This window comes from Hyperoodon ampullatus, assembly GCF_949752795.1.
Source record: "Hyperoodon ampullatus genome assembly, chromosome: 11".
Lineage (NCBI taxonomy): Eukaryota > Metazoa > Chordata > Mammalia > Artiodactyla > Ziphiidae > Hyperoodon > Hyperoodon ampullatus.
Genome location: NC_136924.1, coordinates 80,538,448 through 80,565,559, shown reverse-complemented (window position 1 = coordinate 80,565,559; position 27,112 = coordinate 80,538,448). Strand labels below are relative to the sequence as shown.

At 41.4% G+C, this 27,112-nt stretch overlaps 2 protein-coding genes across 2 annotated transcripts in view; one reads left to right on the top strand and one right to left on the bottom strand.

The window, feature by feature from the left end:
• TM7SF3 (transmembrane 7 superfamily member 3) overlaps window positions 1-13,179 on the bottom strand; it is a gene marked incomplete at both ends in the record, with an annotated part of 36,997 nt that extends 23,818 nt beyond the window's left edge. Inside the window, 2 exons of the mRNA XM_079714871.1 lie at window positions 2,644-2,798; window positions 13,089-13,179. Of these exons, the coding sequence (XP_079570997.1) occupies window positions 2,644-2,798; window positions 13,089-13,179 (246 nt within the window). The remainder of the gene's footprint in view (window positions 1-2,643; window positions 2,799-13,088) is intronic.
• Window positions 13,180-20,731: 7,552 nt separating this feature from the next.
• MED21 (mediator complex subunit 21) lies at window positions 20,732-26,298 on the top strand. The gene is made up of 4 exons (XM_079714498.1): window positions 20,732-20,776; window positions 24,769-24,883; window positions 25,430-25,530; window positions 26,093-26,298. Exons 1-4 carry the CDS (start codon window positions 20,735-20,737, stop codon window positions 26,267-26,269), a joined length of 435 nt encoding a protein of 144 aa, XP_079570624.1. The 5' UTR covers window positions 20,732-20,734; the 3' UTR covers window positions 26,270-26,298.
• The last annotated feature ends 814 nt before the right edge of the window (window positions 26,299-27,112 follow it).

Sequence of the window (27,112 nt, the reverse complement as noted above, 5' to 3'; positions counted from 1 at the left end):
AAAAAAACTGAGTTGTAAGTAACATATTATAAATTACACATAAAGTATACTAATGGTAGGTTTTGGTAAATGTAGATACCTGTGACACCATCACCACAACCAAGACAGTGAACACACAGATCACCTTCTTTGTGCCCTGTTCTAACCCTTCCTCACACCCTGGCCACTCTCCTATCCCCTGCTCCCATATGCTGGGAAAGCTTTTTGAATAACAAAGTATTAAGTTAAGAGGTAGTAGATTCAGAGTGTTTTCTTAAAGCTAAGGAAATAGTAAAAAGTGCCAGATGGGTTTCAATTTGACAAGCGTAAAAGAGAATGACCCAAATACTAAGTGAGGAACTACAGGGTCAGCAGTTTCAAAGAAGTAACTGCCAAGATGACCCAAAAACTCCAAAGTGCCACACTTCATCAGGAAGTTACAACAGAAAGTTCTCTTCACAGACTCACTTCTAGAGCTATGTGCAGTTCTGGTTATCATCTTCTCAGCAGTATAAATACAGTGAGAACTAAAGGCAGTCCAAGAAAGGAACACAATTATAATTCAGGATAACTAAGATCCTTTCTGCATGAAAATCGAGGACCAAGATGCTATTCATCTAGGCCATTTTTGTCACATTAGTAATGCTGGCCTCCCTTTATCTAACCTCAGTTTCCTCAAATGCAAAAATAGGCATTAGAACTACTTGGTTGAACTGTTACGAGAATTAAATTAACTACGTGGAAAACCAAATGCAAGGGTTCCTAACTAGGAGCCCCAAAGGCCCAGTGAGTTTCCAGAGGTCTCCATGAAATAATACAGATGAAGTCATACATTTTGCCAGGTAGAGAGTCCTGAGATTTCAGCAAATTCCAAGTCTATGGCCCCAGGAGCTTAAGGATCGCTGGCCTAGCACACAGTGGGCATGCAATAAATATAAATGCCTTTTTTCTCCATCCTTTCTCTTCCTTCAAATGTTGTCTCTGCTATGATATTATTAAGAAGGAAATTATCTCTGTGCCATTTTACTATGCATCCTATGTAAGGGCCTGAATAGAAAGTTTCCATTTGAATTTAGTGCCAGAAAAAAACTTCACTTCCCCTCAAGAACTGGCATGTAAGAAAGTTATGAAATTTAACATGCTTTGATTTCTGCTCTGGCTGCAAAGAACTCAGGCAAAATCAATATATGGGTCATTAAAAAAAACATATATATATATGGGTCATAGACACTGTTATCTCTTCAATTAACATAACTTACTCCTTCCTCTTTTCCTTGAACAAACCCTTCCGTTTCTAGTCTATCAGATCACCACACACAACTTCAAAACCTTTGTGGCAGAGACAGGAAAGCAGGAACAAAAAATACCAAATACTTAGTTTGAAAGATACTGTGACCCATGCCCATAAGATATATAGGAATTGGACTAAGACAGCTCTGTTTAGCAAATACCAGAATATTAGAAGGTAGGCTTAGGACAAATAAAAATGCAGCACAACTTTATACAGAGTGAAATTCATTTATTTGTCTAGGGGGTCATATAGACTAAATAGAAATAGATTTGTAAAAGGTTAACATAAATGGCAGAGCCTTAATAGCTTAAGCTGACCCAGGACATTTGAAAACCTTCCCAGAGCTGAGGTTGAGGTTCAGGGGTGTAGGGATGACCTCTGTAACAGGGTCCTCAATGCCGCTGGAAGCAAAGCACTGCACTGGTTAAAACTGAGTGTTAGGATTCTTTTGTTTCCATGAGACTCCAAAGAAGAAAGCTGATCCTACAGGAGTCTTAATAAACTTCAACACTAAATGGCTGAACGACAAAGCAAACCCATTAAAATGTACTCTCAGGTAAAAATCACCGAGGACACAGTAGGGTAAGAAAAAGAAAAGGTGGGAAGTATGAGGGAAGCTTAACCGCAGACAGGAGACATTTGGTACAAGCCACCCTCCCCCAAACTCAGGAGCATCACCCCTCTTTAGGTCACCACTCAAGAAAGGCCTGTGATACTCACCTCTTAGCCAGTCTAAACCACTAACTTGACAGGACCCAATCTTGATTTAAAAAAAAAAAAATTTAAGACATACACTTCTCCACAAATTTATCACCCTTTGTTAAGATGGTATAGGGGCCCCAAATTCTAACCACCTCTTGGAATTATGCATTACTGCGTTCTCCCACATATACGCACACTGTACGTGTAAATAAACTCTTTTTTTTCCCTTCCTGTTAAAAAAAGAAAAAAAATTTAAGACATAAAGTGGCATCAAATTCTAATGCTCAGGACTTCCCTGGTAGCTCAGTGGTTAAGAACCCGCCTGCCAATGCAGGGGACATGGGTTCGATCCCTAGTCCGGGAAGATCCCACGTACCATGGGGCAACTAAGCCCGTGCGCCACAACTATTGAGCCTGCGCTCTAGAGCCCGCGAGTCACAACTACTGACCCGCACGCTGCAGCTACTGAAGCCCGTGCGCCTAGAGCCCGTGCTCCACAATAAGAGAAGCCACTGCAATGAGAAGCCTGCACGCAGCAACGAAGACCCAACGCAGCCAAAAAAAAAGTGTCTATAAAAAAAAAAAAAAAAAAAAAATTTCTAACGCTCACGCTAAATACAAGACCCCAAAATGTGGAAATGGCTTTTATGGAAGTAACTCTTTGTACTTACCTCAGAAAAAGAAACTGTTGTATTCTGATACTGTGAATGTATTTGGAAAATAAGAAAAGTAACATTGCTGGAAATATGACGCAAAATAGCTTCCTCTGGAAAGGGCTTCTTGAGCTCCAAGTATGTAAATTTCCCCACAGAAAATTCAAGAAGACCTACAATGAGAGAAACGTTTCATTGTAACACTTATATCTCTAACAATGATTTGTACAAACTGCATACTTAAACACAAATGCATGGCTAATTTAATCCTCAGAAAAACCCGTTGAGATAAATATTATTATTACTGCTCCTATTTCACTGATGAGGACAATGAAGCTCAAAGGGGTGAAACTGCCCGACTCCGCTAGGAAGGGTGGAACTGAGAACCTAAGGGGAAGAAAGGTATTTCAAGAGATGTGAAAAACAGGCTGTTCAAGGTGCCTGGCTCCCAGAGCCCAGGAAAATCCCCCTTCTGGTAGCAGCAATAACAACTCTATTCAGAACAGAGTCCCTGAATTTAAGGATTAACAACCCTGATGAGTTACTAACAATTGTGAATGCACGGGTACTAAAGATTATTACAATCTAGTGAATTCTGAAGTCGGCCCAGCTAGAGAGACACATCTGGCTTCAATTTTACCCCACCATTTACTAGCTGTGTGATCTCAGGCAAGTTACTTAATTCCCTTAAACCTCAATTTCTTCATCTGTCAAATGGGACTGAAGTACTCAGCTTGCAAAGGAAGATGTCATCATCACAGGCAAAAATGTCTATTGAGTGTCCACACCAGGAACTTCATGAATCACAGGGCTTCTGGAAGAAGGAGCTTTTCGTTTGTTTGTTTAAGGATCAAGTTCAGAGTCCACATAAAAGATAGGCTATACCAAATTCTCCAACACCTCACCTAGGCTTTCCCATTTGTCCACTTGCCTCCACTGTCTGCTTGTGTTTCACTCACTCACTGTGTCTTATCTCCCAGCTGCTCACCAGTTCTTTCCTTTTCCAACCTAATTCTCAAGGAATCCACTAAATAGGCTGCTTTGACTTCTGTGTGGTTCTGGGTTCCCATCTCACCCCCTGCCCTAGAGTCAGTGTGTCTTTGCGTAAACAGCAGAGGAGCCTGCAAGCATTACATAAGCAGTCTTGGGGGCTGGAACCTAAAAATAGAAAAAAAGATTTCATTTTAATAGAGATGAAAAGTAGTTGATGCGGTAAAGATTATATTCACCAGAGTCCCACAGTGGAAGGATCATGTTTTATTTTAGAAGGAAATTTGGGTCAGTGGGAGCTAAAAGAAAACACCCCAGACACTAACTCATCCTTCTGTACTGTTTCCTAAGAACGCTAATTTTTTCAGCACTTTTTGTTGTTCTTGTAGTTAACACAAGTACTCCATTTGGATGATTAAAAAAAAGACTATCAAGAAAGGCTAACCAAGAAAGCCAAACAGAACATACAAACATTGCTAGAACTAGAATAAAGGTTACTCTCTATAAAATTTCCCCAAACTCCATGATGTTATTATATTATTTTCATAACTTAATTTTTTAATTGATTGTAGAAAAAAAGGTTATTTGTGGTTCTAATTTAATTTCTAAAAATCCAGAGAAAATTTTAATAGTTGTAACAATGACAAATGAAGGTGGTGTATTTTCTATTTATGTAACTGGAAAGACATTTCACCTTTTATGTGGAACAAAACTCCAGCCTGAATAGAGGTAAAAATATTAGGAAGTGGCTAACAGAATCTACGGAAGTCTGGAAAACGTGGGGAGATTTCTGGGTTTGTTTTTTTTTTTTAAGGGGAACAAGGAACATTTTAATATTCCAGGTCTTCCTAGCATCAGGATTACTTTATTAGGAAACCAAATTATACATAAAATTAAGTGGACCTCGGTAAATGGCCCTAAAAACTTTTCATGTATTGCACTTTAACTTTGGTCCCATCCATTCCCCACCTTCCAACTCTTAAAACTATCCACAAATTCCAGTCTAAGAGCAGTCTGTTTCTTTTCCTAGGAATTAATTGGATTTCCATCCTTTAACTGTCCAAAGCACTCAGCTCATTTACCGGCCTGCCTTTTCGAGTTACATTTTCAGTTTTTCTGTTTTTTCAGTCCCTCCCCATCCCATTTTCTCTATTTGACAAATACTTATTTTAGTACTTATGGACTAGTCGCTCTGCCTATTGAATACTGTGACCAGAACTGATGTAAGTAAATTCGTAAAGGTTATAATCACTTAACTAACACTTAAATTTGCCCTTAAGCCTATTTTAGAAATTTTCGATGATCTTTACGTCTGTCTCCCATTACATGGGCCTTGAATCAAAATACTACCCAGAACATTTATAAGCCCTGGAAGAGACTGAAGCTGTCAGTTAGTGAAGTGTTTGTTTTCTTAACGTTTCCTTAATCTATCACACAAGGGTGAAGATAAATCACAACTCAGAAATACTTGGAGAACCAAAACTTTCAGTGATTTAAAAGACAGTAAGGAAAGACAGGACCATAGAAATTAAAATATACTACTAAACAACTGGTAACTTAACAAAATAAGTAGGGGTAATAAAAGTAGGTATTCCTGGGAATGTATGTTAAGTGCCTTTTCTTTCTTTTTTTTTAAATTTATTTTTATTTTATTTATTTTTGGCTGCATTGGGTCTTCGTTGCTGCGCATGGGTTTCTCTCTAGTTGCAGAGAGCGAGGGTTACTCTTCGTTGTGGTGTGCGGGCTTCTCATTGCGGTGGCTTCTCTTGTTGCAGAGCACGGGCTCCAGGTGCGTGGGCTTCAGTAGTTGTGGCACGCGGGCTCAGTAGTTGTGGCGCACAGGCTTAGTTGCTCCACGGCATGTGGGATCTTCCCGGACCAGGGCTCGAACCCGTGTCCCCTGCATTGGCAGGCGGATTCTTAACCACTGTGCCACCAGGGAAGCCCTAAGTACCTTTTCTTTACACATTTCACTGCTTATCAGATTTCTATAGCGATAATGAGGCGTTCTTACCAGAAAGGAAATGCACAATTTGAAAAAAACCTCCTTCCTTGATGGCACTCAAAACACAGGTTCTACCTCAACTCTTCATGTGAAATTTATAAAACAGGGACACAATTTAGACAAAATGGTGACACTCTCAACACTCAACGGGTGTCACCTGTTTTGTTTTTCCCTTAAAATGGTAATATTGTTCCAGATCATACATAAGCCATATTTTAAAAGGCAAGATCTGTAGAGAAAGTTAACTCCTCCAGCAAGTACAGTGTACAGAAATAATCACTATTAACAGTTTGGTATACATCTTTCAGGATTTAGGCAGATATCAGCATGAGCATCTCTATGTAGATGGAAAAAGAAGGACACAAATATGTTTGGTATAGCCATTTCATAGATCTTAGATATCTTTCCACATCAACAGATAATTCTAGCTTTATCATTTTAAAAGCTATATAATATTCCATTCTAGGTAAACATGATTATTCAACCAATCCCTTACTAATGAACATATAGGCTGTTACCATTCCAGCATGAATAAGAAATAAGACAGTTCTATTTTGTGAAAGAATACTCTAGAAAAAAAATATACATATGTGTGTGTGTCTGTACATATATATGCCAGGCAATAAACCTATTTGAGAAGGTTTTTGCTGTGACGGTGTAGCAGATCACCTTTGATTTTAAATGGTTAAAATAACTAAGAAGTCTTGTTCTCATTAAGAAAATCAGAAATGAAAACAAACAGCTTCTGTGAGAATATAAAATGATCATGACCAAAACAGTAAGTGACAGTCTCTGCTTCCGACTTCTTCGAGAAGAACACCTGCCATTCCAGAAACAGATTTCCGAAAGCTTCCAAAAGGAAGATGATGCCTACTAACCCTCCTTCCCCAGTCAATTGCCTGTGACAAGAACCAGAAAGAAGCCAGATAACAAAGGGGAGAGACACTGTATACATTATTTTTTAAAAACTGGTCACTTGACAAAGTAAGTAGGGCTATTAAAAACAAGTACCGGGCTTCCCTGGTGGCGCAGTGGTTGGGAGTCCGCCTGCCGATGCAGGGGACACGGGTTCGTGCCCCGGTCCGGCAAGATCCCACATGCCGCCGAGCGGCTGGGCCCATGAGCCATGGCCGCTGAGCCTGCGCGTCCGGAGCCTGTGCTCCGCAACGGGAGAGGCCACAACAGTGAGAGGCCCGCGTACCGCAAAAAAAAAAACAACAAAAAACAGGTACCTATGGGGTGTATTTTAAATAATGTTTTCTTTTCTTTACACATTTCCTATTTTTCATATTTTCTGTAGTGCTCATGAGGTGTCCTTCTTAGAAAGGAATTCTAATACAGTGGTTATCCACCTTGGTTGTATGTTACAATTATCTGAAGGTGCTTTCTAAAAGATATTGTTGCCTGGGCCCCTCTCCATCCAGTTAAATCACAATTCCTGGGGTTAGGGTTCAAGTATCAATTACAAAACAAATACTCATTAAAATAACATTCAGGGACTTGCCTGGTGCTCCTAGTGCAGGGGACCCAGGTTCTATCCCTGGTCAGGGAACTAGATCCCACATGCATGCTGCAACTAAGAGTTTGCATGCCGCAATTTAAAAGAAAAAAAAAATCCCGCATGCCGCAAAGAAGATCCTGCAGGCTGCAACTAAGACCAGTCGCAGCCTAAATTAATTAATTAATTAAATTTAAAAAAAAACACATGCCTACAAAGAAGTGCACAAAGTTTACATTGCCAGATCAAGAAACAGCACTCTGACCTCTTAGAGGTCTCCTGGTGGCCTCTTCCAATCACTACCTCTTCCCTCCTCCCCAGAGGTAACCATGATCCTAACTTTTAACACCACAGATGGACTTTTTTTTTGAAATTTAATTAAATGGAATCATACAGCATGAATTCTTTTGTGTCTAGCTTTTTAAAAATCAACATTTTATTTGTGAGATGCATCCCAGCTGCTACCGTAACTGTTATTCATTCACTTTCATTGTTGTATGCTTCATGAAATAAATATACCACAATTTATTTACCTATTCTACTGTTAACGCACATTTGGACTATTTCTAGTTTGGAGTAATTATAAATAACTCCATTCAGACAATTTTTTGTATGTGTCTTTTGGTGCACATGTACACATTTCTATTGGGTAGAACCTATGAGTAGAATTATCAGGTAACAGGGTATACTTATGTTCAATTTTAGTAGATACTCCTGAACAGTTATCCAACATGGTTTTGCCAATCTAGACCTCTATCAGCTTGTGAGAAGGTATTCCAGTTACACAATACTCTCACCAACGCTTGGTAAGAACATTTTGTTTTACCTATTGGTTATTTAAATATCCTCTTTGTGAAAGGGTCTGTTAAGCCTTTTGCCCATTTTAAAAACTGGATTATCTGTCCTTATTGAATTTTAGGAACTCTTTAGGCATCACGGATACGAGTAGAGTATTCTGTCAGATATGTGTTACAGATATCTTCTCTCACTCTTATAGCTTGTCTTTTCACTCTCGTTACCTTTAGATTAACAGAAGTTTTAATTTTAATGTGGTCCAATTTCTCAAGTTTTTCCTTTATGATTTTAAAGAATTCTTTGCCAACATATTCCAAGATCAGGAAGATACATTCCCCATGTTAACTTCTAGAACTTTGTTCTACCTTTCACATTTAAGTCTAAAATCAACCTGAAACTGATTTTTATGTATGGTGTGAGGCGGAATGGTCAAGGTTCATTTTCCCATATGAATATCCTGTTGACATAGCAACCTTTATCGAAAGTAGTTTCCCTACTGCTCAGCAATTCCACCTTTCACATAAGTCAAGTGACATATGTGAGGGTTTATTTCTGGACTCTTACTGTGTACCACTGGTCTATTTGCCTATCCTAACACCAATATTACACTGTCTTAATTTCTGCCCCAAATTGTTCTTCCTCTTCAAGACTGTCTTGAGTATTTTTGGCCCTTTTTCATTTCCATATAAATTTTAGAAAGCAGCTTGTCAATTTCCACAAAAAAAACTCTGCTGGGATTTGATTGAGATGGCACTGAATGTATTAATTTAGGGAGAAATGATACCTTTATAACACAGAATTTTTCTAATCTACGAATTTGAGATATCCCTCTATTTATTTTCTTAATTTATCTCAAGAATGTTGGATAGTTTTCTCTATAGAGATTGTAACATATCCCATTATAATTATCCCTAAATATTTAATATTTCTTGATGGTATTATAAATTTACTTTTATTTTCTATTTCAATTTCTAGCTGTCTCTTCACCAACATGCCTTTTTTTCAAGGCTCTCCAGGTGATTCTAATGTCCAGCCAGGTGTGAGAACTCCTAACACAACATTTGATGAATTAGGGAAGGAAAGCTATATTTTTTCCTATTCTTAGTTATCTTTATCTAACTTGTGTGTGAAAATCCTCTGGCAATCCAAGAGCCATTTCACAATTTTTATAGAATACTGTATATTAAACAAACCAGTTATGGTTTGAGTCCTGACTTGCAGGGCTCTGTCATATTTGATGTTCCGGAGTCTCACACAGTGCCAGGCACCTGGTTGGCACACAGTAAATGTTTGGTAAATGATAGTTGAATTTTGTGACCTCAGACAAGTAATTATTTCCTATGGGCCTCAGTTCCCTCATGGTAAAATGCAGGTAACTGTGCTACACACATCACGTGGCTGCTGAAAGCATCAAATGGGAAAAAATTTGTAAACTGTCCAATACTACACAATAAAATATCATTATTAGTTTCTATTAGCTTTCCAATGTTTCAGAGGCTCATGTCCTTATCAAAAAAAAAAAAAAAAATGCAGGCAGTCAGTATGGTCCTCCTACAAATAAACTAGTGGGAAGACGAGGTCTAACAGGTATAAAACGCCCAGCACATCGAACAGCGAGTTGAGAAAGTGACCTCCACAGAGTGACAAGGAAATATACTCAAAGTCAAGACAACTTTAACAGTCCAGCCTGGCAGAAACTGCATTTCATTTCTACTCATAAAAACAGACATAGCAAAGGAAGACACAAATACAAAAATATATCCTGAAGAGGTTAACAGGAACTTAACTGCACTTCTAAGTTATATGGAAAAGGATGAATCAGAAACATTTTTTGAGGGATAATTAGATCTTATGACTTGAGGAGTGGAGAGGAAACACAGCACATCAAGGATATTACAGGGCAGGGCTTCCCTGGTGGTGCAGTGGTTAAGAATCCTCCTGCCAATGCAGGGGACACGGGTTCGAGCCCTGGTCCGGAAAGATCCCACATGCCGCGGAGCAAGTAAGCCCGTGTGCCACAACTACTGAGCTTGCGCTCTAGAGCCCGCGAGTCACAACTACTGAGCCCGCGTGCCACAACTACTGAAGCTCGCACACCTAGAGCCCATGCTCCACAACAAGAGAAGACACCACAATGAGAAGCCCACGCACCGCAATGAAGAGTAGCCCCCGCTCACCGCAACTAGAGAAAGCCTGCGTGCAGCAACGAAGGCCCAATGCAGCCAAAAATAAATACATTTACAAAAAAAAAAGAAGGATATTACAGGGCAAATGGCTAACACGAGACTGAGCACTTACGCTGTAGCTCTCCTCTAAAAAGCAGTGGCTCTGCTTTTTCTGGCAAAAATGTTTCTTCCCATCTAACCTACAGCAGGGGACCCTTTTCTATTTTTCATACCCTTCCTCCATTCCTACCCAGAGTCACTCTTTCCTTCCAATAATTCCACTCTAAAAAGAGCTGCCCATAAAGAGGATGTGGCACATATATACAATGGAATATTACTCAGCCATAAAAAGAAACGAAATTGAGCTATTTGTAATGAGGTGGATAGACCTAGAGTCTGTCATACAGAGTGAAGTAAGTCAGAAAGAGAAAGACAAATACCGTATGCTAACACATATATATGGAATTTAAGAAAAAAACATGTCATGAAGAACCTAGGGGTAAAACAGGAATAAAGACACAGATCTACTTGAGAATGGACTTGAGGATATGGGGAGGGGGAAGGGGAAGCTGTGACAAAGCGAGAGAGAGGCATGGACATATATACACTACCAAACGTAAGGTAGATAGATAGTGGGAAGCAGCCGCATAGCACAGGGAGATCACCTCGGTGCTTTGTGACCATATGGAGGGGTGGGATAGGGAGGGTGGGAGGGAGGGGGACGCGAGAGGGAAGAGATATGGGAACAGATGTATATGTATAGCTGATTCACTTTGTTATAAAGCAGAAACTAATAAAATAAATAAATAAATAAATAAATAAATAAGAGCTGCCCAATCCCAATATGTTCCTTTTCTTTCTCAATCAGATCCTAAACTTGCAACCTTAAAATTTTCCACCTCTTCCTTTTTACTATTTACTGAAATGTACCTCCATTGTTTCTGCTTTAACTCAACAGAAAAATTCTGGACAGATTTGTCAACGCTTAATCTTCATAATTCTCTTCAGATGGAATATTAAAAACAAAAACCGTTCAGCTACTTGAGCTAGCCAGCATTCAACTGCCCCACCCAATTTCTCATTGATACTTTCTTATGAATTTTCATTAGCCCTAAAAGGTGAAAGGAAACACAAAAATGCACACACTTTTGAGAGAAAGAGAACACTTGCAACTAACTACACAAGTGGCCTGCTACCTTCCTTAAGCATTATGGGTAGCACAAACTTGAGAAGGTTCAAATAGCACTCTGCTCAACTCCTATCACTAGGTAAGTTCCTGTGAGTTACCAGGTATGAACCTGAATCAATAATGAAAGGTGTTCAGGGTAGCAGGGAACCGGGACTCCAAGAGAAGGGAAAACTGTTTAGATGTATGGTTCATCTCCTGCTGGTCACAGAAAGCACCATCCTCAGACATTCTAGAACTCGATCTGCCATGTTTAAAGATTCACTTAGCTTCTAAGCCACTACTCAAGGTGTTTAGCTCTTCCTGCTAAAGATGGGTAAATCCTCCTAACTTACAGCAGCTACTCAATTTCGAGTTTGTAGAGTCATCAGAATCCTCAAATAGAAATCCAGACATTTTCCAGGAGGATCATGCAAGTCTGGAACGAAATCTTCCTTAATTTCCACTCTGATCTTCATCTGACAGATGTGGAGAATATGAGCTTTCATTAACCCTCAGCAGTCAAGTTCCCACCTGCTGTCCCTCTCCTGCACAGAACAGCAATACTGATGCAAGGCCAGAAGAAGAATGTGGCTGAAGAAATAACAGTGCTGTAATCACAGAAAAGAGGTGAGAAACAGTGTCTGAAAAACATTAATTTCTCAAATTACTTCTCTCGTCTGATCGTCTGCGAACTCAATCTCTCAGATTCTTCACCTTGGAAGAATGGAAATAGCCATATGAGGGAGGGAGAAGAGACTCTATTTTGAGGAATGAGAATTCAGAGAAGAATTAAGTGTAAAGCACCACACTAAGTAAAACATTCTCACTGGAGGGCAGCTTTGTAGAAGTGGAAGACCATGAAATTTATAGCAAGACACACTTGGGTTCATCTGCTGTCTGTGCCCCTCTTAGCTGTTTACTTGTGTAGTGAGCATCGTCTTGGGCCTCAGGTTCATCCTCCACCAGTGAGGACAATAATTATCTAACAGGGTTGTAAGGATTAAATAACACTGCCATGAAAAGCACCTGGCACATACTGCACGCAGTGAATGTTAGCGCCCTGTTATAAATAAGGCTATTTTTTCTGCAAAACTATAACCGCCCTTTTCAGCTTTGGCCTTAAATTCTAGGCAAAAATTCTAGGATTCAGTTTGCACAAGTGCTTTTCAAAGATAAGCATTCAGAAACAGAATCACATTATTCAGAAAATATTATGTTTCAGAACTACAACTAGTCTCTTAAGCTCGAAACAAAACCAACAATGTTCTTGACCCCATGGAAAAGCACATGATTATCAGCTTCATACAATTAGCGCTTTTTACCGTTTATATTAACAAACCACCAACTGTTGCTAAAATCCATTCACCAAGCACATGACCTATGGTCTAAAGTCCCATTCTGGGTTCACTTTTCCTCCGAAACTCCGTAGAGCATAACCAGTTTGAAAAGCACCTAGATTTTGGAGTACAAAAACCCGCTGCACCTTGGCTGCATCAAGCCTCGCAGTCCAGACGCTCAGACCAGCCACTTGGGAGCAAAGAGGTGTTTTAATGTATTAAATTAAACCTACAAACATGGCTGCACCCTAAGGGAGAGAATAATGTGTCTGAACAAGAGAGTTTCCTATCTCTTCCCATTCCCCCAACCTAAATTAAGAGGTTGACAATAAGGCCTCCTTAGCAATGGGACTTGCCTTCTGCAGGAAAGGACCTCGATCCATTCCTACCGGTTCTGAACTCAGCGCCTCCCCTGCTGCGCGGACAGACCCCGGCGTGGACTCTGACCTTGCAAGAAATGCAAAACCAAGTTTGGGTTGCAGCAGTCAGGTGCCCCCGACCTTACCCTCGCTGGAGTTCCCGACGGTCTCGGCTCCGCCGACCGCCGCCGGTTCCGACGCCAACACAGCCAGGAGCAGCAGCCGAAGGAGCTCCATTGCTGCCCCAGCCGGGCGCCGCCACCTAGCCCGCGCTATCCCGGGGCGCCCGCGTCCGGCGCCATCGCTCGCCAGGTGCACGCGCAGCACACCTGCCAGCCCCGCTGAGCCAGCGCGCCCCCCGCCCCGGCAGAGGTCTCCAGTTCCGGCACTCAGCCCAGCAGCGCGGCCCCACGCCTCCTCCCGCCCTCACGTCACGGCGACGGCGCCCCCGGGGCGGGGGCGGGGACGGGAGCGGAGGGGCGTGTCCGGGCGGCGCTCGCCTCCTCCCGGCCCGCGGCGCTGCGGGCACCCTTGCGCCGGGGGCTGCGACGACCCCAGGAAGTTCTGGGGTGTAACCTGTACTTCTCACTTTGGTATCTTTCGCACTTACGAAAACTACCGTTCGAGTGTAAAATAACCCTTTCTGTTGCGGCCTAACGTCTCCAGGCTCCGTTTCCCGCGTTTCCTTTGCAAACGGAAAAAAAAGAGGAATCTGGTGCTCAAAACGCTAGAGTTGATCGTTTCTCCCTGTCGCAATTGCCTTAGCTCCTCAGGAAGATGTTGGTATGAAAATACGGGGGCAGTGCTGTTTCTGTAGTGGTTATTGCGCTGGTGATGAGCACCACAATTAAAAATAAAGTTTCGTTTTCTCTAAGTGAAATTATCCTCGAAGACTCAAGACCTTCATCTGAACTTCCTCTCTCAAATTTTATACGTGAGGGCTGTTTAAAGGACAGTAGTCCATGTGACAGATGTCTCGTGAGACGACTGTGGAATTAGGTTTATAGACTCAAATTTATTTGGGGAAGATTGCCCTGCTTTATTTTTACTGCTCTTTAACTTTTTCAGTTATCTATTTTAATAAGCAACTATGTTGAAAATTCCATATTTGGTTAATCCACTACTAAACTAAAAACCTATAGCAATCACCATAATATTAATAGGCACAACTCTTTTCCTGTCCTTCCTCTGCCTGGTCCAAATGTTCACACCTACGGTAGTACTATTTATTCCTATGGTGTTTATTCACTGCCCTCTTTCCAGTAACTCTCAATAGATGAAACCCCGGGACGATGATAGCAGCGATTATAAGGGTAGCATGTGGATCCGTGGATGGATTATTCAGTAAATTGTGTCTGATAACTGATTAGTTGCACTGTATAGGGGAGAAAGGATTACAACTCTACCTCACATTGTCACAATGAAATCCCAAAGTAATAAATAAAATTAAAATCTTAAAAGAGCTAGAAGAAATACTCGTTTTAAAAAAAAAGTTGATCGCAGAATGATGGAACTTTTCTTTTCTTTTAAGAGTTTATTTGAGCAAAAATCTATTGGAATCTGGCAGCGCCAAACCAGAAGTGATCAGAAGTATTCAGTAGAGGGGCTTCCCTGGTGGCGCGGTGGTTGAGAGTCCGCCTGCCGATGTAGGGGACACGGGTTCGTGCCCCGGTCTGGGAAGATCCCACGTGCCGCGGAGCGGCTAGGCCCGTGAGCCATGACCGCTGAGCCTGCGCGTCCGGAGCCTGTGCTCCGCAATGGGAGAGGCCACAACAGTGAGAGGCCCGCGTACAAAGAAGTATTCAGTGGAGGAACTTTCTAAGCAAAAAAGCGAAGGAGGAAACCATAAAGGAAAAGATTGGTAGATTTGGCTACTTAAAATTTTTAATTTTATTAAAGTCAAAAAACACCATAAAGAATAAACCATATGGAAAGTCAAGTTGATGACCAAAAGTAAAAGTTAGCAAACGACATGAATAGGGAATTAAAAAAAAAATAGAAAAGAAACACAAATGGCCAGTAAACACATGAAAAAAAAGTTCAAATTCACTAGTAACACACAAAATCAAATTAAGAAACTAAGCTGTAAATATTTTAAAAGAACAAGAACTTCGAGTGTGGATGAAAGAGCTGAGAAGACATTCTAAGATGTAACTAGTGAGAGTGTAAGTTCATACAACTTTTTATGGCATGAGCTGCATCAGAAATCTTAAAAATACTCAGCTTTGGTGTGATAATTGCACTTTTGGATTTAAGTATGTAAATATGTATAAAAATTATATACATATATATTAGCGCACAAAACTGTTCAAGGTGTTATTTCCAATAGCAAAAAAACTAAAACAACCTAAATGCCCAACAATAAGAAGTTAACTAAATAACCTGTAATGCAGCCATATAATAGAATACCTTGTAGCCCTTCAAAAATCATTTTTTAAAAGGCAACTGATTGATCAGGAAGTGTTTACGAAAAGGCAAGTTAAAAAGCAATATATATATATGTATACAGTATAAGCTTTATTATTTTTTTTTTTCTTGCGGTACGCAGGACTCTCACCGCTGTGGCCTCTCCCGTTGCGGAGCACAGGCTCTGGACGCGCAGGCTCAGCAGCCATGGCTCACGGGCCCAGCCGCTCCGCGGCATGTGGGATCTTCCCGGACCGTGGCACGAACCCATGTCCCCGGCATCGGCAGGCGGACTCTCAACCACTGCGCCACCAGGGAAGCCCTATTTTGTTTTCTTTTTAATATGCATTCATGTTTATATGCATAGAAAGGTTGAAAAAAACATTATCAAAATAGTTTATCTCCAGGTGATTGGATTAAGAATGGTTTTCTCTGCACATTTCTGCTCTTTGTAAAATTTCTACATTGAATGTGTATGGCTTTTGAATAAGAAAATAAATTTTTTTTAAAGATATACTTCTAAAGGTTTTCTGCTAAAAGCATTCAGGATAACAGTCCATCTTCCTGAGTATGACACATAACGTTTTTCATGATGTAGCACCTGTCCAGCTCTCCAGGTTCTTGCTGCAACTCAACTCCTCTATGCTGGCCATGCTGAATTAATTTCACTTCCCTGAATTAACCCCATTCCCTCTCTTCCACACTTTAGCATTGCAGTTCCCTGTGCCTGCAGTGGACAGCTGATGACAGATGTGTCAGTAAGCAGAAGAGGGCCTCATTACCTTGGCTCCAAAATACTGTAACAGCTTGGCAAGAATATTGGCTGGGGTTCCTTGCTCATGTCAGAGTTACACTGGCAACCTGTGAAGCAAATGGGCCCAGCAGCTTTGCAGATGAGTTTTTATTCCTAAGAATTGAAAGGAAACACAAAAACTGACAAGATTCCCAAATCCAAGATATAGATAACTAGAGCCTTAAGGACTGCTTCAAGTCTAGAAAAAGAAGGCAGGCAACCTATCCTAGATTTTTGACAAAGCCCAAGACACCTTGGATGGAGATGGGAATAGAGCTCCAGGGAAAAGGCAGGAAAGGTGCTCTGTGAAGCTTGCCCATTTATTCTATCTCATTCTAACCTCACCTTTGCTCTGTATTTTTTTTTTGAATTTTAGAATTTTATTTATTTTTTTATACAGCAGGTTCTTGTTAGTTATCCATTTTATTGCTCTGTATTTTTTAACTCTTGTTCTTCCTGTGGGTTACATTCTTTGGACTGTGTTCATTAATAAATTCAATAAATGTTTATTTAGTAACATATGGAAATCATTATGCTAGGAAATTCATTCATTTAGTCCATAAATATGCATTCAGAGTCTTCTAAGTGTCAGGCTAAATGCTAGGTGCTAGGCATTGGAAATATGGAAACAGTTAAAATATGTTTCCTGCCCACAAGTAGCTCATGGTGGTGAGTGAATTAGAGTCATGTATGGATAATTAAACCTCAATGCGTTAAGTGTAATAACAAGTACAAGGAACAATTCTGAAGATTGGGAGCAACTAACTTACTCCAGGGTTTCAGGAAAGGTTTTATCAATAAAGAAACGTTTAAAATGAGGTTTAAAGCTGAGTGGATGATCAACAGGGGAACAAAATCGAGGTAGGGATGGAACTGTGGGCTTTTCATACAAGGAAGAGAGAATTAATGCATCTTATATGATGTGCATAGGAGTACGAAACAGCAGAGCATGTGTAGGGAATTGCAAAGAATCTAATGTAGCAAATGCTTATTTACAGTATTTCAGCACAGTGCTTGGAACAGTTTAGATGTTTAATAAATTGTGACTGAGTAGGTAATAAAGGTAGTTAAGGGTCTAGAATGTCAAGTTAAAGAACTGTTAAAGATTTTTTTTTCCTGAAAAAATAGAGTCACTACAGATTAAAAAAATCAAAGTACTTACTAAAAGATTGGCTATGAGTTGATAAAAAATCGAAGCTGGGTGATGGGTACATGAGTGTTCACCATAGTATTCTCTCTACTTTTGTGTATGTTTTGTGTATGGGCTTCCCTGGTGTCGCAGTGGTTGAGAATCTGCCTGCCAATGCAGGGGACACGGGTTCGAGCCCTGGTCTGGGAAGATCCCACATGCCACGGAGCAGCTGGCCCCGTGAGCCACAATTACTGAGCCTGTGCGTCTGGAGCATGTGCTCCACAACAAGAGAGGCCGCGACAGTGAGAGGCCCGCGCACAGCGATGAGGAGTGGCCCCCCACTTGCCACAACTAGAGAAAGCCCTCATGCAGAAATGAAGACCCAACGCAGCCAAAAATAAATAAATAAATAAATAATTTTTAAATTAAAAAAAAGAAACTTTTATTAATATAAAGTTTAAAAGGACATACTTACCAAAATTGTGTTTCAAAGATAAGAGATACATAATACTGAGTTCCTCCTCTTAAAACCATATAATCCAGTAGGGGATTCAAGAAAAGCAAATGAAAAAGCATATAAAAAAATGTCAAAATCATGAGAGAGAAGGGGTCCATGTGGAATCTAGTAATTCATAAAATTTACATTAAAAGTAAAAAATAAAACTTTAAAAGATCGAGTGTGAATTAAATAGCAGCAAAGAAATTGTTTTGATAAAGGTAAAGAATTGAGTGGTTATTAATTGGAGACAATTTTGCCCCACACTTGCTAGGAGACATCTGGGAATATCTGGAGATATTTCGTGTTGTCACGGCTGGGTGGGGGGGGCGGCATTGCTACTCTCATCTCGTGAGTAGAGGACAGGGATGCTGGCAAACATCCTACAATGCACAGGACAGCACCTCAGAACAGAGAATAATCAGCCTCAAATGTCAATAGAGCCACTGTTGAGGCATCCTGAGCTACACATATAAGACTGTATTTTGCAGGTGGATTATTACCTGAAGTCCACAGCTTCAAGAGGTTCATAAACCCCTGAAAATGTATGCAAAATTTTGAGAGCCTGGTCTGGCAAAAGGTCCACAGTTTTCATCTGATTCTTTAGGGGTCCATGGACAGAAGAGGCTTAAGAAGCACAGGAAAAACAAAAGTTTTCAGGGTCTGTGGCTGAATAATATGAAGTGATTATTTCACTCAGAAAACTATTGCACGAGGAGGTGGGATCTGTTTCCTAGAGCCAGATTATGGTCAACCTTGAAACCCAAGCAGAAATGGCTGAACATCAACCTGAAGTCTCTATGGAGCTACTGAAAACTGTAAGGAACGTAACGACAGGATGACAGGATGGAAGTTGGGTTGTAATAGGAGTTGCTTCAGAGTGGTTCTACCCCAAGTGCCCAAATTCTCTTCAATCAGGCTACAAAACTTAGTATTCTCCCTTCATGGGTGCTGTCATTCATTCCTCTGTATCCAACCAGGCACCAATCCGTGTGAATTTTTCCTTCAAAACTAGCCTTGTCTTCTCTTCTCAGGCTCAACACCCTAGTCTAGGCCCAACTCACCTCATTCTTTTTTTTTTTTTTTTGCGGTACGCGGGCCTCTCATTGTTGTGGCCTCTCCCGTTGCGGAGCACAGGCTCTGGACGCGCAGGCTCAGCGGCCATGGCTCACGGGCCCAGCCGCTCCACGGCATGTGGGATCTTCCCGGACCGGGGCACAAACCCGTGTCCCCTGCATCGGCAGGCGGACTCTCAACCCCTGCGCCACCACAGAAGCCCACCTCATTATTTATTTATTTATTTATTTATTGGTACGCGGGCCTCTCACTGTTGTGGCTTCTCCCGTTGCGGAGCACAGGCTCCGGACGCGCAGGCTCAGCGGCCATGGCTCACGGGCCCAGCTGCTCCGCAGCATGTGGGATCTTCCCGGACCGGGGCACGAACCCGTGTCCCCTGCATCGGCAGGCGGACTCTCAACCACTGCGCCGCCAGGGAAGCCCCCACCTCATTCTTGAATAACTGCAGACCCCTCCTCCTTGTGAGCCCCTGGCTTATTCATCTTTGCAAACCCAGCACCCACATAACTTTCTGGCACGTGGCAGACATTCAGTAAGGAACACTCTCAGCTGGGGGTGAGAAGAGAGGGTCACAAGCTTACCCCAAATTACAGTTAAAACAAATTAGAATTCTCTCAATAATCCCATTAAGGGGGGAGGTGCCTCACCTGTAGAGGTTCCCAATTAGGTCCCAGCAGTTTTGTCGATTGTTTGCAGGTGGGGTCGGGTGGTGGTGAAGCAGAAGTGGAGCTTCCCAGCTAGGGCTGGAGTAGACGCCACAAGCCAAGTTCCCAACGGAGAGTTTTCTCCACCCTCCCCCAACCCCACTTACCCCAGGAGGGTAATCAGGGATAATCAGCCTGAGGAAGAGGGTCTGTGAGTTTGTCTGAAGTCTACAAAGCAGTCATTAGCTGATTCCAGCCTCATTTCTTTCCAGGCTCTGACTTTCCTTAAATACCAAGTTTCGACCATCACTCTTCACACAGAAACCCTCAATAGGTCCCAAGTCTAAGCCTAAATTGCACAGCTTATCTTTTTTCAAACTGAACTTGCCGCACCTACGCACCTGTCTTATTTTCCAGGAACCTCCTCTCTTCCCACTACCTCGTCCTCTTTCCCACTGTGAAACTTCCACTCTCTTCTCCACCAACCCTGCTCTGTTCCTTACCGAGTTTCTCGCAGTCACACAAACAAGAGATGCTGATTACACCTTACCTCTTACCTTACCGTCTTCCTCCTCTCACTTTTGCCCACAAGACCTCTGTTTTCCATACTCTTCCAACACGACCATTACAGCTTAGTTTAGTACTAGTTTTGGACGCTCTCCATCTCACGTGTGTCAGCTCCCCCAGCACACCCACATTTAAACACGCATCCAGGCGCTCCGCACCCAAAAGCAACGGAGGGGCACCCGAACACAGCCCGTCCTGATTGCTTGCTGAATTTTAATTTGGATTTCTTGACACTCAAGTCGGTACCGTGACTCCCAAGTATTCTTTAGTTGCTTGCTGTGTATGTTTTGTGGTCCATGCAAGTATTCAAGGCGATGTTTATAAACGGATACAAGGGAGGAGAGGGAAAATTACTTTTAAAAACCGCATAATCCAACAATCTCTGTAAAGTGTTTAACACCTAAAAGCCACGAGAAAGTATGTTGGTCCCTCAAACAGAGTGGGCCCTGTACAGTCCCCGCGTTACTGAACGTGCGCCCTGCTCAGCCGCCCCAGGTGGCGGTAGTCTATAGAAAGTAGGCCTCCGTTAAGTCCCGCCCCCTCCGCGCCGGGGGTGGAGTAAGGCTTGACTCCACCCCCTCCAAGAACGCAGCCCTGTGATTGGTCATGACGCATCCCAGAGCTGCCCTATTGAGTACGAGCAGCTGCTTTCGCCTCTCTTTGTTTCCGGGAGAAACATGGCGGATCGGCTCACGCAGTTGCAGGACGCCGTGAACTCGGTGAGTAATTGCGCGCGATTAATCTCCGTTGTCTTCTTTCCCGAGGGAAAGCAAGGCAGAAAAAGAGGTCCGAGGGACAAAACTCGGAAGTGGGGAGTGGACTGAGGCCGGGCTTCCGCCTCAAGCGCTGGGGTTGGAGGGAGGCGGTGCCGCGGCCTGGAAGGTCTTAGGCCGGCGGCGGGGCGGTGCGGGAGCCAGCGGCCTCTTAGCCTGCGAAGTGGAGGATCTCACTCCACTCCGTGACAGGACTGCGTGGACTGTCAGGCTTCACGGCCTTATCATGTTCTCTCGGAAAGGTTTTATCTTCTTGTCAGTGGTGCTTATGGGATTGCTCCTCTTTGGCCGGTAGGGGAGAGGAAGCGGAAGCTTTTTTCCCCTTATCAGTTTTAACCCACGGAGGGCAGTCCGTGTTCTTAATGATTGGATCTTTGTCATTAGATGTTAGCCGAGAATATTCATTCGCCAAAATTTTCAGGTTGGGGCGGGAGTGATAGTAAAGTGAAAAGTTTTGTTTCATCTTAGTTGGTTTCTATAGACCAAGGGTTCCATCTCTTGGCCACGCCCCCAGCATGTCAGTTTAGGGAAAACCGACGTCTTTATGATAGTGAATATTCTGACCTTCGTATATCTTTATTTAAGGCTTTTAAAATGCCTGCCAATAGGTCTACTCCCTATGAAAAGTCAGGTGTTGTGAGTAGAACCCCTTACTTTGATCCTTCTGATTATTTTTCCTGTTATGTCTACGTAGAAAGTATATGCAAACCAAAGAATTCATATACTTATTACCATTAAGAGCTAAATTGTTTACATTTCTGTCATTCAGTTTATAATTTGATGTCCCAGGTGAGATGTTGACTGGAAAATCCAAGTACCTGGTCTCTTGCCAGTTTTTCCTCACCAGAAGCTAATAAGTTGGTATTCTTGTTATTAGTCTTTGTGCACTTGAAGAGTGTGAATCTGCTCACTAGAAACTGATCTACTTTATGTGTGAGGGCCAGCCCCTAAATGTTGATGAATTCACCAAGGTAAATTCTACCTTTGGTGACTTGCCTGGGCTGCCAACCAGTCTCCCTCAGGGAGATACTCCTTTGAGGCTTTACAAAATCAAATTGTAATGATGCTGCTGGATACAAATGTTATTTTAGGGGAAATGTTGTGTATTCATACGTGTCTCATAGCCAGAAGGATAGTAAGGAAAAGTGAATATGGCCCTTAACTCTATGGTAGGCAGGCTGATCATTGGGATTTTGGAGAAAAACCTCTAGGTTAACTGGTATGGGTGCCTGGTATCCATGATGGGTGCACCATCATGGTTACAGAGAAATACTCCTTGAGGAGTTTACAGTCTGATTAGAAAGATGTCATATACTCAAGAGACATTTAAATAATGCAAAGGCAGTATGTGGTTAGGAGTTGTAATGAATTGAGTGTTTTCAGCTGTAAGTGATGAAGTAAAGTGAACTGTTGAGTGATATTAACTAAAATAGAGGGACTCTTATTAGCATTTATCTGAATTGTAATTATTTGTGAAATTATTAAAATTTATTTTACCCACTGAGAACTCCATGAGAGCAGAAACTGTCTTGTTCACTGTATCACTGTGTTTATACAGTTACATACAATGCTTGTCATAGAGTTGATTTTTGATAAATATTTGTTGAATAAATGGATTTTGAGAGCTTCATAAGGACAGAGCAAATAACCAGTGTGTTAAATATTTGTGTGTGCTTTGTGTATTCTTCATAACAATGCTATAATGTGAGAATGTTCCCAATTTAAAAATTAAAAGAAACTCGAGTTACCAGAACCAGAATTAGAATCCATGTTTGTACAGCTTCAGAGGACTAACTGCCACTCTATTACCTTTGCAAAATGTGAGCAAAAGCAGTGTAATCAGGAATGAATTTATCACCAGTCAGGCATATGTGAAGGAGGAGTAGATAATGAACAAGTAGGGTTGACTTAGATTATTGAAAGCTTTGAAATAGCCTGAAGACTTGGAGATTTATCTTGAAGACCATGCTGGGGCAAACTCAAAATTTTTGAGCAGAGTAAAATAACATAGAAAATAATAAGAACTAGGGACTTCCCTGGTGGCACAGTGGTTAAGAATTTGCCTGCCAGTGCAGGGGACACGGGTTCGATCCCTGGTCTGGGAAGATCCCACATGCTGCGGAGCAACTAAGCCTGTGCGTCACAACCACTGAGCCTGTGCTCTAGAGCCGGCGAGCCACAACTGCTGAGCCCGTGAGCCACAACTACTGAAGCCCCTGCACCTAGAGCCTGTGCTCCACAACAAGAGAAGCCACCGCAGTGAGAAGCCTGCGCACTGCAACAAAGAGTAGCCCCTGCTCGCCACAACTAGAGAAAGACGGCTTGCAGCAAAGACCCAAAGCAGCCAAAAATAAATAAATAAATAATTTTAAAAAAGAAAATAAGAACTAGAAATTAATAAGGAGTCTGTTGTAAACAATTCTTGTGTGAAGTTGAACTAACAGCAGCAGTGATGGTAGAAGGAAAAGGGAAAGATTTGTAGTAGTATTAGCAGGATTTGAAGATGAAAGGAAAGTTGAGTCTGAAGTTAGACTGGTTGACTAGGAGATTCTCAATACAAATTAGATGTTAAACAAAGGAAACAGTTGACTTTGAGTTCTGTCATTCAAATAATGGCAGTGAAACTTAGTGGAAATGCTGATTCACTGATTGGAGATAAGAAATTGAGGTTTGAGAGGTCGGGACTATGGAGAGAAGTTGGTGGGGAGACTAGGAATCTTAGGTTTGGGGATGATAATATTATGGAGCCAGGTTTGTTTGCTGGACTTGGAGCAGGCCAGACACTGAGACACTGAGAGTTTCGCAGCAGAGAAGGGGTTTATTTATTCAGGAGGCAGCGGAGTGAGGAGACAGGAGAACAAATCTCAGATTGCTTCCCAGAAGGCAAGAGCCTTGAGATTTTATGGGATAAAGAAGCAGGGTGTTCTCAGGCCTGGGGAGGGGTGGGTGGAGGTAGGGAAAAGGTGAGGTAATCGGTGTTGTGCACGGGACCAGTTTTAGGGTTGGTGGTCCCAACTCTTCTTAACTGGTCTGAACTGGGCAGGGGCCCACTCCAAATCTTCCAAATTTCTGGAAAACAACTTAAGCCCCTGTTACTACAGTGATGCATCAGCAGCGTTATCTGTAAGGGTGGTAAGAAGTCTCGTGTGGTATTACATGGGCTGCGTGAAGCTTGGAGGGTGTGCAATTAGGGAAAGAAAAAAGAACTAAAGCAGTCTTAATCATTAAAGGCAGGTTACAAGCAGAGGGGTTTCTAACAAGCTGTTCCCTTATCTGCTGTTCTGTAAGACATACTCCAGTATGTTTGTTAGCGTGACAGCTTCCATTAACCCCATGGGACACGGTTTCAGTAAGGACTTGGTATTCTCAATCTTCAAAACTGCATAAGGAATACTTTTAGAGCCCTGGGAGTTTACAGCTTGAGTCCTGGAGAAAAACATTTCAGAATACTTAGGGTGCAGTCTTTTCCCCACTTTTATTCTTGTAACTACTCTAGTTTCAGAAAAGGGGTTGTATACTTTGTACACGAGTCACATTTTAAAATTTACCCTGGGGCCATTCTTAGATATTTGCCTATCACATTTGCTCTTTTCCACCACTACTTCCCCAGAAGTCTTTACTTGTGCTTGCAGTAAGTATTGGCATATATTTCTCGTCATTCTGTTACCTTGGGAAGAAAAGAAAGATTATTTTGTATTTCTTTGATTGATACCAAACGTAGTTTCTTTGCATGATTAAAACCAAGTGTAGTTTCTTTGCATGATTAAAACATTTAATCATTGTTAGTAACAGGTTTATGTTATCCAGAATTACTCCTTTCTGTTTTATTTTCTTGCTCAGAGACCATTATAATAGAAACATTGTTGCTGCTGTGACCAATAAAATCGGTAAAACAGATAAATCCTTTCTAACTTTGCCACGTTTCCTTTGGCCTCAAGCTTGCAGATCAGTTTTGTAATGCCATTGGAGTGTTGCAGCAGTGTGGTCCTCCTGCCTCTTTTAGTAATATTCAGACAGCCATTAACAAAGATCAGCCAGCTAATCCTACAGAAGGTAAATAGATTTTCTTGGCTTCTCTTAGTTTGACTCTCACATTACCTGGAATCCCTTAAAATTAGATTTATTGAAAAATTCAGCTTATTTATGGCTTTCTAAAAATGTTATTGTTTGAGAATATTACTACAAGTTTGTCATAAAAGAAATGAATTTGTTATAGTCAATTTACGTAACACCTCATAATTCTTTTCTTGTCAAATTATAGACGTTTCACTTGTTTAGAGGAGAATTGTATGAATTTAGCTGAATTTTACTTGAGGGATCTTAATAAGAAAGGCATCCCATTTATAGATTCCTTTATTCAAGTGACCACTGTATTGTCCTAATAAATGAAATGGTATACATTGTGCTTACATTCCAATTTGAGTTAATATTAAAGCTAAATCTCAAACGTAACAGAATTGATGTGTTAAAATTACACTTTAATCATTAGAAGCCTGCTACAGAAAAAGTTATGAAGTTTTCTGTTTTCATAAAGTTTAATTTCTCTTTCTGAAAACTTGAGATTCTCTAATATCCTAAGTGAGTACCATCTTTCTCTAGAATATGCCCAGCTTTTTGCAGCGTTGATTGCACGAACAGCAAAAGACATTGATGTTTTGATAGATTCCTTACCCAGTGAAGAATCTACAGCTGCTTTACAGGTAAAAATATCTTTTCCTTTGAGAATTTTGTGAGTAGAGAATTTTGAATTAAAGAGATAGATTTAGTGCCTTTTGTTACAATTTTCAAAGTTAATCTAAATTTTAAAGTGGGAATTTTACTGTGAACTACTGTAGCCTGTTAAAGACCGAGCTGAATGTATATAATTGTCCAATTTTGAGCTTAAAGAAAACTTACCATTTTCCTCAGTTTGCTTCTTTTCCTTGCAAAGAGTGAGAGGAGGGGCACATTCTGGGTGTGGAGTAGAATAGTAGTGTCCGAAAGCAGTGTGGAAGGGAGTCTCATGTAGCCATACAGAGATCTCCAATCGAAAAGTCATCTTTTAAGTTAATTCATACAGGGAAGACTCTGATCTTAGGATTTCTGCCGCTGAAAGTTTTATCTGATCTTAGGATTTCTGCAACTGAAAAATCTATCACAATGGTTGCGTAGTCATCCGATTTAAAAGTAAATACTTTTACTGCAGGTTCTTTCCGCCTCAACTTTCATTAATCTCCAAGTTTTTCATTTCTCAGAACATTCTTAAATTTGTGTCTTATAAAGGCTGCAAGCTTGTATAAGCTGGAAGAAGAAAATCACGAAGCTGCTACATGTCTGGAGGATGTTGTTTATCGAGGGGACATGCTTCTGGAAAAGATACAGAGCGCACTTGCTGATATTGCACAGTCCCAGCTGAAGACAAGAAGTGGCACCCATAGCCAGTCTCTTCCAGACTCATAGCACAGCGTATATATACCGTGCGTGCGGCTGAGAAAAGAACTGTTTCAATGCCATTGAGAATTCTGCATCAGATTTAGATGTAAGCCTTACCAACAGTTACAGAAACATTAAGCACTATGACACATGTTATCTTTTTAGCTATTTTAAATAGTCTTCTGTTTTCATTCTTAATAATACGCTTGTAAAATCGTGATTGAACCAGCTTTAAACTGTCATTATGCCATTTTTTTTATTATCTGGGTTAAATGATTGAGGCAGATATTGCATTAATGGTCATAATATAATTAAACAGATGTACTATAAAATTCTACTGTGATGTAATTTCTGTCTTTATTTTTCTCATATTTCTACAGTCTTTACAAATCACAACATCCCTCAAGGCAGAGGAGAGGTGGTAAATGCAGAGACAGTGGACTTTTGAATTTACGTGGATATCCTTCTGCCTCTTTTTTTTGTTTTGTTTGTTTTTTTTGCGGTACGCGGGCCTCTCACTGTTGTGGCCTCTCCCGTTGCGGAGCACAGGCTCCGGACGCGCAGGCTCAGCGGCCATGGCTCACGGGCCCAGCCGCTCCGCGGCATGTGGGATCCTCCCGGACCGGGGCACGAACCCGTGTCCCCTGCATTGGCAGGCGGACTCTCAACGACTTCGCCACCAGAGAAGCCCCCTTCTGCCTCTTTAATGATGACATGGTATAAATTTGGAACTTGAGCAAGGAACAATTCTGAAACCATGTTGCTTTTTAAGAAACAGAGTTAGTGTGGCTGGATATTAGGTCACTTTTATGGAAGTTTTTTCCTCTTTTTCTAGAACCTCATACCCATTCTAGTTCATCTCCACATTTG

Bases quoted from the DNA above. Each gene is read 5' to 3' on its own strand.
- MED21 (XM_079714498.1), top strand. From the start codon at position 20,735: ATGGCGGATCGGCTCACGCAGTTGCAGGACGCCGTGAACTCG. The intron at 20,777-24,768 runs GTGAGTAATTGC...TTTGGCCTCAAG, and splicing joins TGCAGGACGCCGTGAACTCG to CTTGCAGATCAGTTTTGTAA. The intron at 25,531-26,092 runs GTAAAAATATCT...TGTCTTATAAAG, and splicing joins AATCTACAGCTGCTTTACAG to GCTGCAAGCTTGTATAAGCT.